The sequence below is a fragment of the Primulina eburnea genome, chromosome 3, assembly GCF_022965805.1.
Source record: "Primulina eburnea isolate SZY01 chromosome 3, ASM2296580v1, whole genome shotgun sequence".
NCBI classification, from domain to species: domain Eukaryota; kingdom Viridiplantae; phylum Streptophyta; class Magnoliopsida; order Lamiales; family Gesneriaceae; genus Primulina; species Primulina eburnea.
The window spans coordinates 2,179,389-2,193,553 of record NC_133103.1 but is presented as its reverse complement, the minus strand read 5'-3'; the positions used below and the strand labels follow the sequence as shown (position 1 = coordinate 2,193,553).

At 33.2% G+C, this 14,165-nt stretch overlaps 3 protein-coding genes across 4 annotated transcripts; 2 read left to right on the top strand and 1 right to left on the bottom strand.

Annotated features, from left to right (window-relative positions):
• Window positions 1-3,791: 3,791 nt before the first annotated feature.
• LOC140828624 (GDSL esterase/lipase At5g41890) lies at window positions 3,792-5,906 on the top strand. Its single transcript, XM_073191561.1, has 5 exons — window positions 3,792-4,041; window positions 4,492-4,622; window positions 4,730-4,975; window positions 5,248-5,506; window positions 5,662-5,906. Exons 1-5 carry the CDS (start codon window positions 3,792-3,794, stop codon window positions 5,904-5,906), a joined length of 1,131 nt encoding a protein of 376 aa, XP_073047662.1.
• Window positions 5,907-8,219: 2,313 nt separating this feature from the next.
• LOC140827986 (protein BRANCHLESS TRICHOME-like) lies at window positions 8,220-9,689 on the top strand. The gene has a single exon (XM_073190954.1). The coding sequence runs from the start codon at window positions 8,569-8,571 to the stop codon at window positions 9,508-9,510; it is 942 nt and encodes a 313-aa protein (XP_073047055.1). The 5' UTR covers window positions 8,220-8,568; the 3' UTR covers window positions 9,511-9,689.
• A 126-nt stretch (window positions 9,690-9,815) lies between these two features.
• On the bottom strand, window positions 9,816-13,090 carry LOC140825245 (protein IQ-DOMAIN 17-like). Of its 2 annotated transcripts, none has more exons than XM_073186902.1 (5): window positions 12,862-13,090; window positions 12,489-12,755; window positions 11,694-11,930; window positions 11,472-11,609; window positions 9,816-10,717 (listed from the first exon to the last, which is right to left on the bottom strand). In XM_073186902.1, exons 1-5 carry the CDS (start codon window positions 12,994-12,996, stop codon window positions 9,959-9,961), a joined length of 1,536 nt encoding a protein of 511 aa, XP_073043003.1. In that variant the 5' UTR covers window positions 12,997-13,090; the 3' UTR covers window positions 9,816-9,958. The 2 variants fall into 2 exon arrangements, with proteins under 2 accessions (XP_073043003.1, XP_073043004.1); XM_073186903.1 differs by having other exon boundaries at window positions 9,816-10,711.
• Between the last annotated feature and the right edge of the window lie 1,075 nt (window positions 13,091-14,165).

Here is a 14,165-nt window from a genome sequence, read left to right as displayed (position 1 = left end):
CCATTATAAATAGAATGAGAATTATGCACAATTTGTTTTTCATGTATTTTTTTTTTCTGAATGAAGAATTTTTTCTTTTTGAAAAACTATTTTATTGAAAAATATTAACATTTTATATGGCATCCATATGTCGCACAAACATGAAGTAGCAACATAATCATTACATAACACTTACATACACATACAATTCTTCAATTTCTTATTCATTGTGCTTCGTTGAAATTTAAATCTGAATCATTCTTGATCTTAACATTTTGCTTTAAATATGATTTAATATATATTTATATGTTTCATGTTTTACTTAGTTGGACATAATTTCAAATATCTATAAAAAAAATGTGCTTGAATTATATCATACAGAAATTAGGACATAATATGTAGGACCGAGCGCTTGCTGCTTTACCAAAAGCTATAGCTAGTAGTAATGGTGCAAATCAAATCTTTTAAACCGCACATCTGCTCAAGCACCACGGTTCGGCCGCTTTACCAAACAGAGACAATTATTGCACCCAACAATCTTCCTCCCAAGAATTGAACTCCTTGCAATCAATGAGAATCGAACCTGTAACGCCCCAGATTCGACAACTGTCCTCACTGTTTCAAGACGGGTCTTTCCAGCGTGCTTATGTCATCACTCACACGCACCCTGGGAAACTTCCCAGGAGGTCACCCATCCCAAAATTGCCCCAAGTCAAGCACGCTTAACTTTGGAGTTCTTATGTGATGTGCTACCGAAAAGAAGATGCACCTTCGTGATATGAGTAGTACCAATCAAATCTTTTAAGCCCTCTTCAACTGTTCAGTCCATTACATTGCCCAGTCTCGGAATCCCTCTCATTCCCGTGTGGGTCGGTTCATTCATGTTCCCTCCACCTAGAAGCCTGCCAGGAGCCGCTCATTGTCCGTACAACTGATGGCACCGGCGATCACCCCCCGCCCTCTTCGGCCCCGGGCCTCACAGAACCCATGACCTTGGCTCTGATACCAATTGTAGGACCGAGCGCTTGCCGCTTTACCAAAAACTATAGCTAGTAGTAATGGTGCAACTCAAATCTTTTAAACCGCACAGTAGCTCAAACACCACGGTTCGATCGCTATGGTGCAACATGTCTCTTTTTTTTCATCCACTATGTTTGTCTTAACTTTTTTGTTCGAAATTTGACGCATTTCGTAGACTATATGTATGAAAAAACAAGAAATTATATAATTCACAGAAATCATTTATTATTCTATTCGTACAACAGAAGACCCAAAATATGTGGCTTTGATTGATGTACTCTCATACTTATTTTATATAAACAACAAGGCACATCATATAATATCAGAAAAATCAATTACAGCTAACAATACTAACCAAAACGTATAAAAAAATCATAACGCAAAGAACCTCGATAAGAAAAAAATGATAACTCAAAGTTTAAAAATAATTTATTTAGTACAATAACAAAGAAATTGAAGTATAAACGAGCAATAAAAAGCATAAATCACTCTCCAATTAAATATTAACTCATATTATTCACAATTTGTATAAATTTTCCAAAAAAAATTTCAAATAAAGAGAAGACACCTTATTAATGTCATCGTTTTATAGATATTCATTCCACTTCTTTAAAAAAAAAACACAAATGAAAAATGGTGACTTGAAATCATAATAAAACCATTTAGAAAAGCAGCCGTAAAAATATAATACAAAGTCACACAATTTTTCTTAAACCATAGAAAAATATTATACTATTGACAAAATATATCTAGCAACAACAAAACATGCATTAACTTGTGATATAATTAAAATTTAGAATAATGCATAATTATTGAATTAGAACAAAATTGCATGCCAAAAATCTACTGGATATTATATATTTTAATAATTTATCCATATTTGTCGTTCATCAGAGGACTCTTAGACCTACCAAATTTTGTAGTTAACCTATTATTTTCATAATAAATAATATTACAAAAATAATATAAGCAAGAACATAAAAACTCAAATTAAAATGTCTTCTATCAATCTAAGTAAAAAAAATTGATTAGAGAATATAATAATGTCGTAAAAAAAATAAATATTGATTTATAGACAGAAGTTTGGAAATAAATTTGCCCCAATAAATAAAAAATATTATCTCTTGATATTCTGATACATAAACCTATAAATAAAATTTGTATTATTTGTAAAAAACTAAGATTATGAAAAATATAATTAATACATAAATTGTAAAAATAAGTTCGAAACCTCTATTAACATAATTTTTTGTATTATTTATTTTAATAAAAGAATGTATAACACTATTACTATTATTTGTAAGGTTTTTTCACAAAACCAATTCATTTTATAAATAATATTATTACATATTGATTTGAATCATTAGTTGTTGAACAAATACTTTGATATTATTTGTAGTCATGCCATGAAAGTGAGTGAAAGAGTAATAAATAATAATTAGTCAATGAATTAATAATAATTAACTAATTACAAAAAAAGAAGACAAAGTGTCATTAGATTACAATTTGAAAAATATAATTAATACATAAATTGTAAAGATAAGTTCGAAACCTCTATTAGCGTAATTTTTTGTATTATTTATTTTAATAAAAGAATGTATAACACTATTACTATTATTTGTAAGGTATTTTCACAAAACCAATTCATTTTATAAATAATATTATTACATATTGATTCGAATCAATGAGTGAAAGAGTAATAAATAATAATTAGTCAATGAATTAATAATAATTAACTAATTACATAAAAGGAAGATAAAGTGTCATTAGTTTACAATTTTAATGAGGATAATAGAGGAAATTCACAATTCAATTGGTATATTTATATAGTCAATGAATTAATAATAATTAACTAATTACATAAAAGGAAGATAAAGTGTCATTAGTTTACAATTTTAATGAGGATATTAGAGGAAATTCATAATTCTAGTTGGTATATTTATATAGTCAATGAATTAATAATAATTAATTAATTACATAAAAGGAAGATAAAGTGTCATTAGTTTATAATTTTAATGAGGATAATAGAGGAAATTCACAATTCAATTGGTATATTTATATAGATTATAGATAGATTATAGATTATAGATAGAATAAAAGCTAATTGAGGGGGAGGGATCAATCTTGGTCCCGAACAAAAATAATATACCCTTGCTTGTAGAGGTGTCAAACTATAACAATTTAATTATTAACATGTAATTTTCATTTCTTACAATTATAAATATAAGTGTCCAATTATAATTTAATATGCACAATTATATACTATCTTCCAATTCAAAAATTTTAATTCTTGTTAACACCTCGAATTTATAGAGGTTGAGATTCTTCATATAAAATCACCATGAACATTAGATGAATCGATGGAATCAACACTTGTTTCAAGTATATGTCATACAAAAGTAACTAAGGAGAACATTATTAAAAATTAGAGTTTTAAACAAAAGTTATATTTCATGAACCTTTTTAAAATATATAAAAAAATTAAAATTGCCAATAACTTGTTGTTTATATGACATTAAAGTCTTAGATTTGGAATAAAGTCTTGAGTTCAAGACTCAATTACGAAAAACATTTCGCGGAAAAAAAGGGCTTCTTGATAATAATTTTCCTACACCGATCGAACCGATTACCTCATTGGTACTTTAACACTAGAATCTGCTAATTATTTTCTTGGACCAATTCCTTCGGACCTGTTCAAAATCGTACCTTATTTCTGAACCCCACTTTCTTTGTAAGGATGAAAATTGCAGTTTATATATCAACAATTTGCAACATATTTGGGTAGTTGAAGAATGGACAGTATTTTTTTCCTTGGGACGCATTCCCTCTTCACATTTTTCTTTGCTCTAAGTTTACAAATCCTGCCTGGTTTTTCTTACACTTCATTTGTGTTTGGTGATTCCTTGGTCGACGGAGGCAATAATAACTATTTATTTACGCTATCGAAAGCAGACGCTCCACCTTATGGCATCGATTTCACGCCCTCCGGTGGCCAGCCCACTGGAAGATTCACTAATGGTCGTACCATATCAGATATTGTAGGTAATTAATTACTTATTTCAAGTGCTTGCACGATTATTAAATGGCTTCCCTAGAATGCGTCTGTTGAATGTGTTTCATTACCACTGTTCACTGTATTTAACGTGTATTACGACATCGATCGATATTACGTTATAATAACAATAAAAGCTTCATCGATGCAAATATTTGTGGAATAATATGCAAATGAAGAATTAATGCGATTGAAAGATTTACGGGACCTATCAGTTCACCTGTTGAGATATTCATATATATCAAGTAAAATTTACATCTCATGTAATGTGAAAATATATTCAATTATTTAGTTTTTTTAAAATATAATGTGTGTGTGTGTGCGCGTGTGTGTGTATAAACAAACTTTTCATTTGCAATTTTCTTATTAATTCCATAAAAATGAACTTTAAAGATTCTAGAAATGTGAAAATCCAGTAAAAAAATTCTTGGTGTATGTAGGTGAAGCTATAGGAGCTCAATCATATCCTCCTCCTTATCTAGCGCCTAATGCCGCCGCCTATTCCATCCACACAGGAATTAATTATGCTTCGGGAGCTTCCGGGATCCTGGATGAGACTGGAACTTTATTTGTCTGTATATTTTTTCACTAATTTTTCCTCAGTTAAAGCATATAAATTATACATTTATACATGCAGAAATATTTTTAAGGTAAACTAATTCTGAAAATTTGTCACAGATAGGAAGATTGCCATTAAAGGAGCAAATCAACAATTTCGAGAAAACGAGAGAATACATTGTGAGTGTAATGGGAGTAACAAACACAACCAATCTCCTCAAGAATGCAATATTCTCCATAACAATTGGATCCAATGATGTCATAAACTATTTCCAACGTCCGATGATTCCATTTATAGGCAGCAATAGTGTTTCTCCAACCAAGTTTCAAGATTTCTTGGTGTCCAATTTGACCCTACAACTCGAGGTAACAAAAATGAAGTGTGAATTTTATTTCAAGTTCGAGAATAAGAAGTTGTCTCCTAAAGTGATATGCTATTTGGACTGGTTGAAACTTTAAACGAACAGTTTTTAAATTCGAATTACGTGTGAAATGGTTAGAAAAACCAATCCTGAATGACATAGTTAAGTTTTAATTTTCTTTTTTTAATGATAATTTCTTGATGCTTTATGTGATCTCTAGCCCTGATAAAAAGGTCGAGTCACATTTTCTGATCATTAGTTATATTTTTCGTAAAGCAACTGTATGTGTTAGGAGCAAGAAAATTCGTCGTTGTGGGCATCGGACCTCTTGGCTGCATACCCTTTATCCGAGCCATCAATCTTATTCCATCCGGAAAATGCTCAGGTGAGGTAAATGCTTTGGTTCAAGGCTACAACCAGAAACTGCAAGCGAAGCTTGATCAAATGAATAAAGATTTATGGCCTAACTCCGTCTTTGTATATGCGAATTCATATGACATTTTCAGAGATATCATCCTTAATTATCAAAAATATGGTAAGCTAGTTATCCAGATTACTTCTCGTTTCTTCAAACTTTTCTTTCGTTCTACATGCATGCATGTTCTAAGTTTAAGACACATTTTGTCTATCCTAATAGATATAAGACCATGCAATGATATTAGCTATACCAAACATCATATATATGTATAGGTTTTGAGGATAACGACGGGCCTTGTTGCGGAGGATACTTTCCACCGTTCGTGTGCTACAAAGGGAGAGATCACGTGAATTCGAGTTCCTATTTGTGCAGTGACCGGAAAAAATACGTGTTCTGGGATGCATACCATCCCACAGAGGCAGCAAATATAGTCGTAGCTGATCAATTAATGAATGGTGATAAAAGTAAGAGCTACCCTATGAATATTTGGGAGCTTTACAACTTTGATTTCAATTGAATAATTATTTCATGATGTAACTTTTGTATGTTACAAACAAAAAGCTGTTCATGAAACATGTGATGCTGTCATTGGTACTAATTGCCTCAAACTCCATAACCACTTAGATTTGCATGTTTATGTAATAAAAAATTAATTTTTTAACAATTATTAAATGGATAAGATTTCTTTTAAAAAAATAAAATATGACGAACGTGTAACAAAAATTTAATAATGTGGCGGCATGCTTGGTGGGGTACACTAAATACAGGTGTAGAAATCAAAACAATTATTTTGAAAGTGACAACAATTGAAGAGACGACCGATTAAAAAATATAGAGCACACAATTTTCTTTAAAGAATGTGGAAATTAGTAACATTAAAACAATAAATGCTACCGTTCGTAAATCAGTCGGCGGTGGGTATATATATATTATGGATGACACAATTTTATTTGGACACTGTATATTGACTTGGTAAAATGCTTTCTTTTTACATTTTTATTATTATTGTTTGATTAAGTCTTTGCCGTTTTATTAAAAACTTTCCGTCTTTTTGCTAGCGTTGCATCCATATATCTGATATTTTTGTTTTATTTTTAATTTAATTTTTTTATGTTATGAATTATATAATCATTTAAAAGGCAAAAACTTGTATGAGATGGTCTCACGGGTCATATTTGTGAGACGGATCTCTTATTTGGGTCATCCATGAAAAAATATTATTTTTTATGCTAAGAATATTACTTCTTATTGTGAATATGTGTAGAGTTGACCCGTCTCACAAATTGAGATCCGTGAGACGGTCTCACATGAGAATCCCTCCATTTAAAAATCCAAAAGTTTTTTGGATACATGTCAAATAACATATTTTAGTAATTTTAAAAATTTTGGAAAATTGATATGATAATGATAAGATAATGTATAAATTTACTAAAATATATTTTTATAATATTTTTTAAAATGAAAATAAAGTATTTTTATAATTTTAAAAAGGTAATAATGGAATTTTAAAAAATTCATCATCACACCAAAGTTTATTACTCTAAACTATCTCAAATTTAATAATATATTAATATATGGATGCATGTGTTGCGTGTTTCTTTAATATTTTTTATAATTTACTTGTTTTATATTTAAATAAATATCAAAATATAATTATAATAAATAATGAGAGAGTATACTGCAATTTTGATATATGAATTAAAAAAATAAAAAGAAAAAAGACACATGAATTGAATCTACGACCTGATGAGGAGCAAATACTCTATTCGCTAAGCTACAGATGACTTACATTAAAGTTTTAACAATTTATTAATATATAAAATCATTGAAACAAAACCTCACCAAAATTTATTACTCTAAATATGTTAAACTTAATAATACAGCGTAGATATGTACATATATTGGGCCTGAGGTACTCCAGCAAAACTTAATTAACAGAGGCGCGATCAAGGTTGTGGACCTTATTTGGACAATACAGCGTCGAAGCCTATATATATATTGGGCCTGAAGGGATCTACACTAGAAATGCAATATGTCTGATTCTTTTTCCATCAAAAGGTGGAATATTTGGAGTAGTAAAATTATATAATTATAAATATCAGTCTCGGTTGATCCACTCGTTATTTTAGCCAAATAATATTAAAAGTCCTGTGTTGCTTCAGAGTGGTCCAATTGGCAATAAAATTAGCTTGCAACACTGGGGGGATCATCTTCATCTTCTTGTTTTAATTACACCAACATCCTTAAATTAATCTTAATTTGTACTTGCTTTACAACTTGTTAGTAGTATTTTACTTTTGAATGATTTTTAATGAAAATTACAGAAAACCTGAATAAAAACTTGTTCTTAATAATTTGAGTCACTGACGAAAAGTTGATATTGGAACTATTATTTCTAATAAAGAAGACATGATAGGAGACCATCCATGTGGAAATTCGATGTAATTAATGATTAGACAGATTGACCACCCATGTTACCATTTACGCCTTTTCTTTTACATGGGACACACTACTTCGGAGTGGATGTCTTAATTTTTATAATATTTCAAACCCAAAGAATCTCCATGAACTTGTTCAAGAGAGAAGATAGTTTTAGAATAACTTCGACCCGAAAGAGTAGGAAAATCAAAAAGCAAACCTCCAACTCGAAACTTTGGCATATTTTTTTGTAGCTTATTTAGTACTTCAACAAGAAAATGGTTCCAAAAACAGTGAAGCAAGCCATACTTCCACCACAAGATGATGACTAAATTTTTGTTGAATTTTATGAGAGAGGTGAATAAATGAGATTGTTTGGTCCGAAAGATGAGACGATGAATGATGAAAGACATGATAAAATGTGAGACAAGCTAGTGAAAGCGAAAGGGTGTTTACCTTTCAAAGAGACCACCTCATTCCCACCATTCACCGTGCATATGCTGTCATTAAATACACAGAAAGAGGTGCACCAGCATGTGATGCACTTAACGTACTTTTCCCTCTCCCTCTCTTCAAACTGCCTTTTGATCAAATGCCTTGAAATTATGGGCCTACTCCACTTAACAGAGCACAAAAGCAAACACAAAAGCAAAAGAAATTAGTGATATATTATCGGTGGCCAGGAATATCAAAGTTTCTACGAAAGAAAAGGCATCCAATCTTACCCAAAAAAGATCAAGTTAAAGCAAGATTTACACCCCATGTTAATGGAAGATATGATGGTGGTGATGATGAAGATAAGAAGACAAGAAGCTTCCTCTACCTCTGTTCATCAACACAATAACCATACCAATTTCCCTATCACAACTTCAATTTCTTGTCCAACTTGGAAACTTTATGAAAATCCCTTTTATATCTCTCAACAAAATCAAACGCTGCAGCATCAAGAACACAGCTCAACCGATAAAAAGCAAATTCACAAGCTCCACCTCCCTATATCCGCCCGTAAAATCGCAGCTTCTTTCTGGGATTTGACGTTTATCAAGTCTTTCATGGAATCTGAACTCGAAATGGCTAAGGCGCAGATCGATAAGCTGAAATCTGAGCTAGAGAGTGAGCGAAAAGAACGTAAGAAAATGAAGTCTTTGAATAAAAGGCTGGCTAAAGAACTGTCGGAAGAGAGGAAGGGTAGAGAAGCATTAGAGCGAGTATGCGGAGATCTAGCTAAAGAAATTTCATCTGATAAAGGAGAGAGAGCGAGATTGAAGAAAGGCATTGAAGAAGAAAGGAAAATGCTGCGTGTGGCGGAGGTTATCAGAGAAGAGAGAGTGCAGATGAAACTCAAGGAGGCGAAAATCCTGTTGGAGGAGAAGTTCATTGAGCTGGAAGTAGCTAAAAAGATGGGAGTTGAACCTTCTTTATCATCTTCTTCCGAAGCAAAACAAGAAGCGGGGATTCATCATAATCAAGAAACCCATGTTCATACAATGGCGTTTATTCAGAAAAGATCGTCTCCAGAAGCCGAAAATCCTCACATAAAAAGAGGGATTAAAGGGTTCGTTGAATTCCCGAAAGTGGTGCGAGCAATTGGGTGCAGAAGTAGCAAGCATCTGAGCAACAAGTTGGAGTGCCAAAAGGCTCAGTTGAAGATTCTGCTTAAACAGAAGGGGCCGGTGAGATTTACTGGCGTGATTTCAAGATAAGATGACATATTTTGATTAGTTTGATGTGCTAATTATATTTTTGTGATCGAATTTTGTCTCTCTTTAATCGGTAGCTAGCAGATTCTTAAGCTTGCTGTATGTGAATATGGTGGCTTATCATCCTACCGACTACCGAGAAGAAATCTCTTGAATAGATAAGAAAGCAAAACTAATAAGAAAGGAATATTTTTTTAATATATATATATATATATATATATATATATATATATATATATATATATATATATATATATATATATATTTATATATGCCAACACAAAGTGTGCATAAACAACTAGTTATTAAGTAAATGATAACTCCTTATATTGAGCCAATCAAAAGTTTTGATTATACAAACTTAGCAAACTAGTCAATTCATAGAAAGCATATCAAAAGACTATTCGTGCGATATCAGAAGACCTCTATCGATTCACTGCAGATGGTTCTCTCATCTTAACCATCTTCGTAGATCCGTAGTCGAGCATGGCGAAAGCTCTCCACCAATACTATCAGTGTAACATGAATGGTTCGACTGTTGCTCCATCCCTACATAGCCTGCTTTTACACTCTTGAAGCTTGGACTTCTCAAGTTCTGGTTCAAGGTACCGAAACCCAAATTCGCATAATACGGCTCTGGTATAGGGTAAGTGAGACGTTTTTTAGCCGACCCTCCACCACGATCTCTATCGGGAGTGGAAGGCCTTTGTCTTGGTGCACTATGTGATCTAATCCGGGCTTTAGCCGACTCGGTGCTAGCCATGTAACTAGGCATCATTGTGTTGTTTGAGCATGGCATGGAGCGTAGACTCGGGGTATTTGCAGTCGAGTAGCTACTTTCATCTTTTAGGCATCTAGAGCTCGAAGAACGAACTTGCGGGGGTCGTGGTTTTGATATAATGGATGGGGTTATAGGAGATTGAGTGATATTGTGAAATGATGATGATCTATGGTGAGATGAGACCGCGGCATGTGGGATAGATTGTCTGTGAAGTGGGCTTTGGCAGTTCGATTTTCGAGCATTTGACAACGAATATGTGGACGTCGTTTTTTGCGAATCAATCTCAACGGTTTTGAAAGAGTCTCTTCTATGATCTGTTGACGCCCTGCTGCTGATCTCCCATTGCTTTGTTGCTGTTGTCCACTTATCAAGGTAACTTGCTCTGTTTTCGATCCCGTTCTCGTTCTCGCCTTCCTTGTACATCTTATTCTGAAACAAAGAAATGGTTTTTAAAACCTTTCAGATCAAGAGATAGAAAAGGTAAGCAGTGAAACAGAGTGGTCTGAAGTCAAATCACACTCGAAAATCACGGAACAGTTCATATTCAAGAACTATGTTAAAATTTTAAAATTAGTTCATCTCCATGAAATCTGACTTTTTTAATGGTCGGTGTTTTAACTTTCGTTGTATTCTACTATTCTTGTTGATATTACAGTAATATCCTTTTAATACTTCTTTCTGCACCTCCATGGCATATATCCAGACACCAAGAACTAACTACAGGCGAAAAAATAAAACAAAACTGGTGATGACCCACCGGCCAACCCCAATACTTCTTGTAAGCAAATCTTGGTCAAATTCTGACCAAGGTGTGAGGGACCTCGAAATGTGAGAAAACTGTTGTTTGCCCATTTTTTATATTTATCTCATGTCATAAGCCTTAAAACATAAGAGCTCAATCCCAAAAGTTAGCGTGAAAACTCCATCCAATTTATTAGTTATTCCACATTTTATTGCAGATCTCATATAAGACATGTAACGTAACAAACATTTTGAGAAACCAACACCCACAATGGTCCAAACACATTTTTTTGTGGAGCCAATATGAGACACTTGACACTTATAGCCTCACTCTATCAGTATTACACCTTGTTAACATATAAAAATTATAGTTGAGCCATACTTCGTAAGTTTTTGTATCAATAGTATTAGTATTTTACTAAAAGTTATTGTAAAGACAGACCTGCTTGGAGAAAGCAAAAGCCAGGGTATTTTCACGCGTGGATTCAGCTTCATTTCTGGCTTTTACAAAGTCATCGAGCTCCTCAAGTGTACTTGGGCAGTCTCTCCATTCATCATTGGCCCAGCTTCCATCTCTAGACTGCAAAGTGAGCATCATCAAATTACAATCAAACAATTGTATAAAAAAAAAAATATTAAGACAAATAAATTCAGAAGAACATACCATGGACCTCCTGTTTCTTATGTCTTTAAGGTACATAGAACGGTTTGTTTCCCCAGGCATCGATCTTCTTCCGCCATCATGTGAAAGCCGGGAACGTTGATCACGCACTCGGGCCTGAACTCGAAGGAGAGCTTGCATGCATTTCATAGTCATATTAGCTTGTTTTCTTACATTCTGCCCCCTTATCAGAGCTTGAAGTTTCACTATTCCTTTAAGCGCTGCTAGAGCTCTTCTTGCCTACATTCATCAAAACACTTGTAAGGAACTAGACGCCTATAATGGGTCAAATCGGCTAATAAATTGTTTGACTCGAGCTCCACGATTATTGACATTGAGATTTTTTGTTATCGTTCGAAACCATGAATTCTTTTTTTTTTTTTAGCCTCCTATCTAGAACTTATTTGATCTTTGACTAATTTGACGTCGAGTTGGAAGTCTATTGTCATGGAACGCTGTTCTAACACTTACATTCTTCAGTCAAAATATTAAAAGTCTTTATAACTTTTCTAAAATGGAACCAAACTTCGTACAAGCCGAATCAACTAATGTCAATAACGAATAATATCTAAATTTTAGTCACATCAACTATTAGCAACCTCCGTAGGAGCCGCAAAGTCCAATTTGAATTCTAAAAACTTATGAACCGGAAACATAAGCCTACAAATTTTTTGAAGTCACGTTCATTTATCCATGAAATTTCAAACAATGAATCAATTGAAAAACAACTCAATTCAGATGTTCCAAAAAGGTACCATCTCTGATGTAAGCAATCTAATAAGTCTGTAAATGACTTACTAGGTATCCCCTAAATGCGGTTTGAATGACTTTGGCCGAAGAATGCTGTTTAAATGAAGGGGAATTAGTTGGCTGAGTCAACCTGATTATCTCCACCGCCGCTCTAGCAGTTGCCACCGCAGCTTCAGCCGCCGCAGCCGTGGCCGCCGCCACGGCTATGGCATGTCTATGCTCGGAAGCCAACACAGTTTCATCAGTTGTAACTACATTTCCTTCATTTACATTACTAGATTGCTTCTTAAACAGCCACCTCCTCTTCTCCGACTTCTGCGTAAAACCCACGAATCCAAACGAAAATTTTCGTGAAACACATTACACCCACAAATTACTACGCCGGAGAAAAAAAAAGGAAATTTGCAGAATTAAACATCACCTTTTCTTCTTCTTGTTCTTGGTGATTTTGTTGCTCCATTTTCCTTCTGCAGCTTTTCTTCTCAGTGTCTTTCGTTGGGGACCTGAACGCCCTTTTCACAGCTGTCAACCATGAATTACCTCCCGTCTTTCCCATCGAAAATGGCGTGAAAAGTTTGCGGAGATGTTCCACGTACAGAGTGGAGGAAGGAGATGCAGCTGGCTTTATAGAGAAAATGAGAAAATTATATAATATATATAACACACACACACACACACACAGAGATTCGTTTATTCCTTGATCTTATTTGCATATTTATAATGGAAATTACGCCCCTAATAAAACAAATTAACGTCGTGGATAATTATATATAATTAGCTAGTGAAAAACATTGAATAGGCGAGGTTTATACATATTATTGTTTAAACCTTCACTAAAGGAGTTTGCCTGCAAGAAAGTTGGAGAGCAGCGGAATAATATTTTTAATCTAAAAACTTCCAAAGTAGAAAAATAAGTGATTTTCGACTTAAAATGGTAAATGGGTCGTTAAAAATATGCGAGAACCGTAGGTATTTTGTAGTGGCATTGGGAAAATATGAACAAAGAACTGATGGGGTTGTGGTGTCAGAACTAAAGGACATAAATGTGTGTGAGAGAGAGTTTCAAATGAAAGAAAGCTGTCACATAGGAATCCACTACTTACATTAGTATGAATAATAAATACAAAAAATTCAATTAAGGTATAAATAATGAATTCAAAAGAAAATAGGTGGGCTGCCATTATTTTTCTCATAAATAATTGCTGACTCTCCTCATGCTTTCACGTGCTATGTGTCATAATGCAAGTGAACTAGCCACAAAAGAAAAGGTACAAATGCGTTGGGTGTTTTTCACTCTCGTTTTAGGAGGCTTTCGATAATTTTATCGGTATAGAAAATAACAAATCATTTAAAAAAAAATAGAGGGTTTTTTTATTTTTATTTTATTTTTTGGAAGCCAAGGATCTTGGAATAATGTGTGCGTTAATTGAAATAATAATAGTAATCAAACAACATTTTATTCCCAAATTATATCGGCAACTTTAAGACATGTGCATGTGCAGGGGAATCCAGATTCTATTTATATTTGTTTTGGTTTTATGGGTAAAGGGACCAGTGACAGTGGCGCATTTACCTCTGGACTGGTCAAGCAATTTTGATCTCTGTAATTTTAGTTTCCCAATCTCCATTTCTTGATTTACTCTTGATTTTATAATAATCCATAATCACAAGGGGTCGAACCATATTGCTTCTTTGATCCTAAAATTGTAATTATAATAACATCTT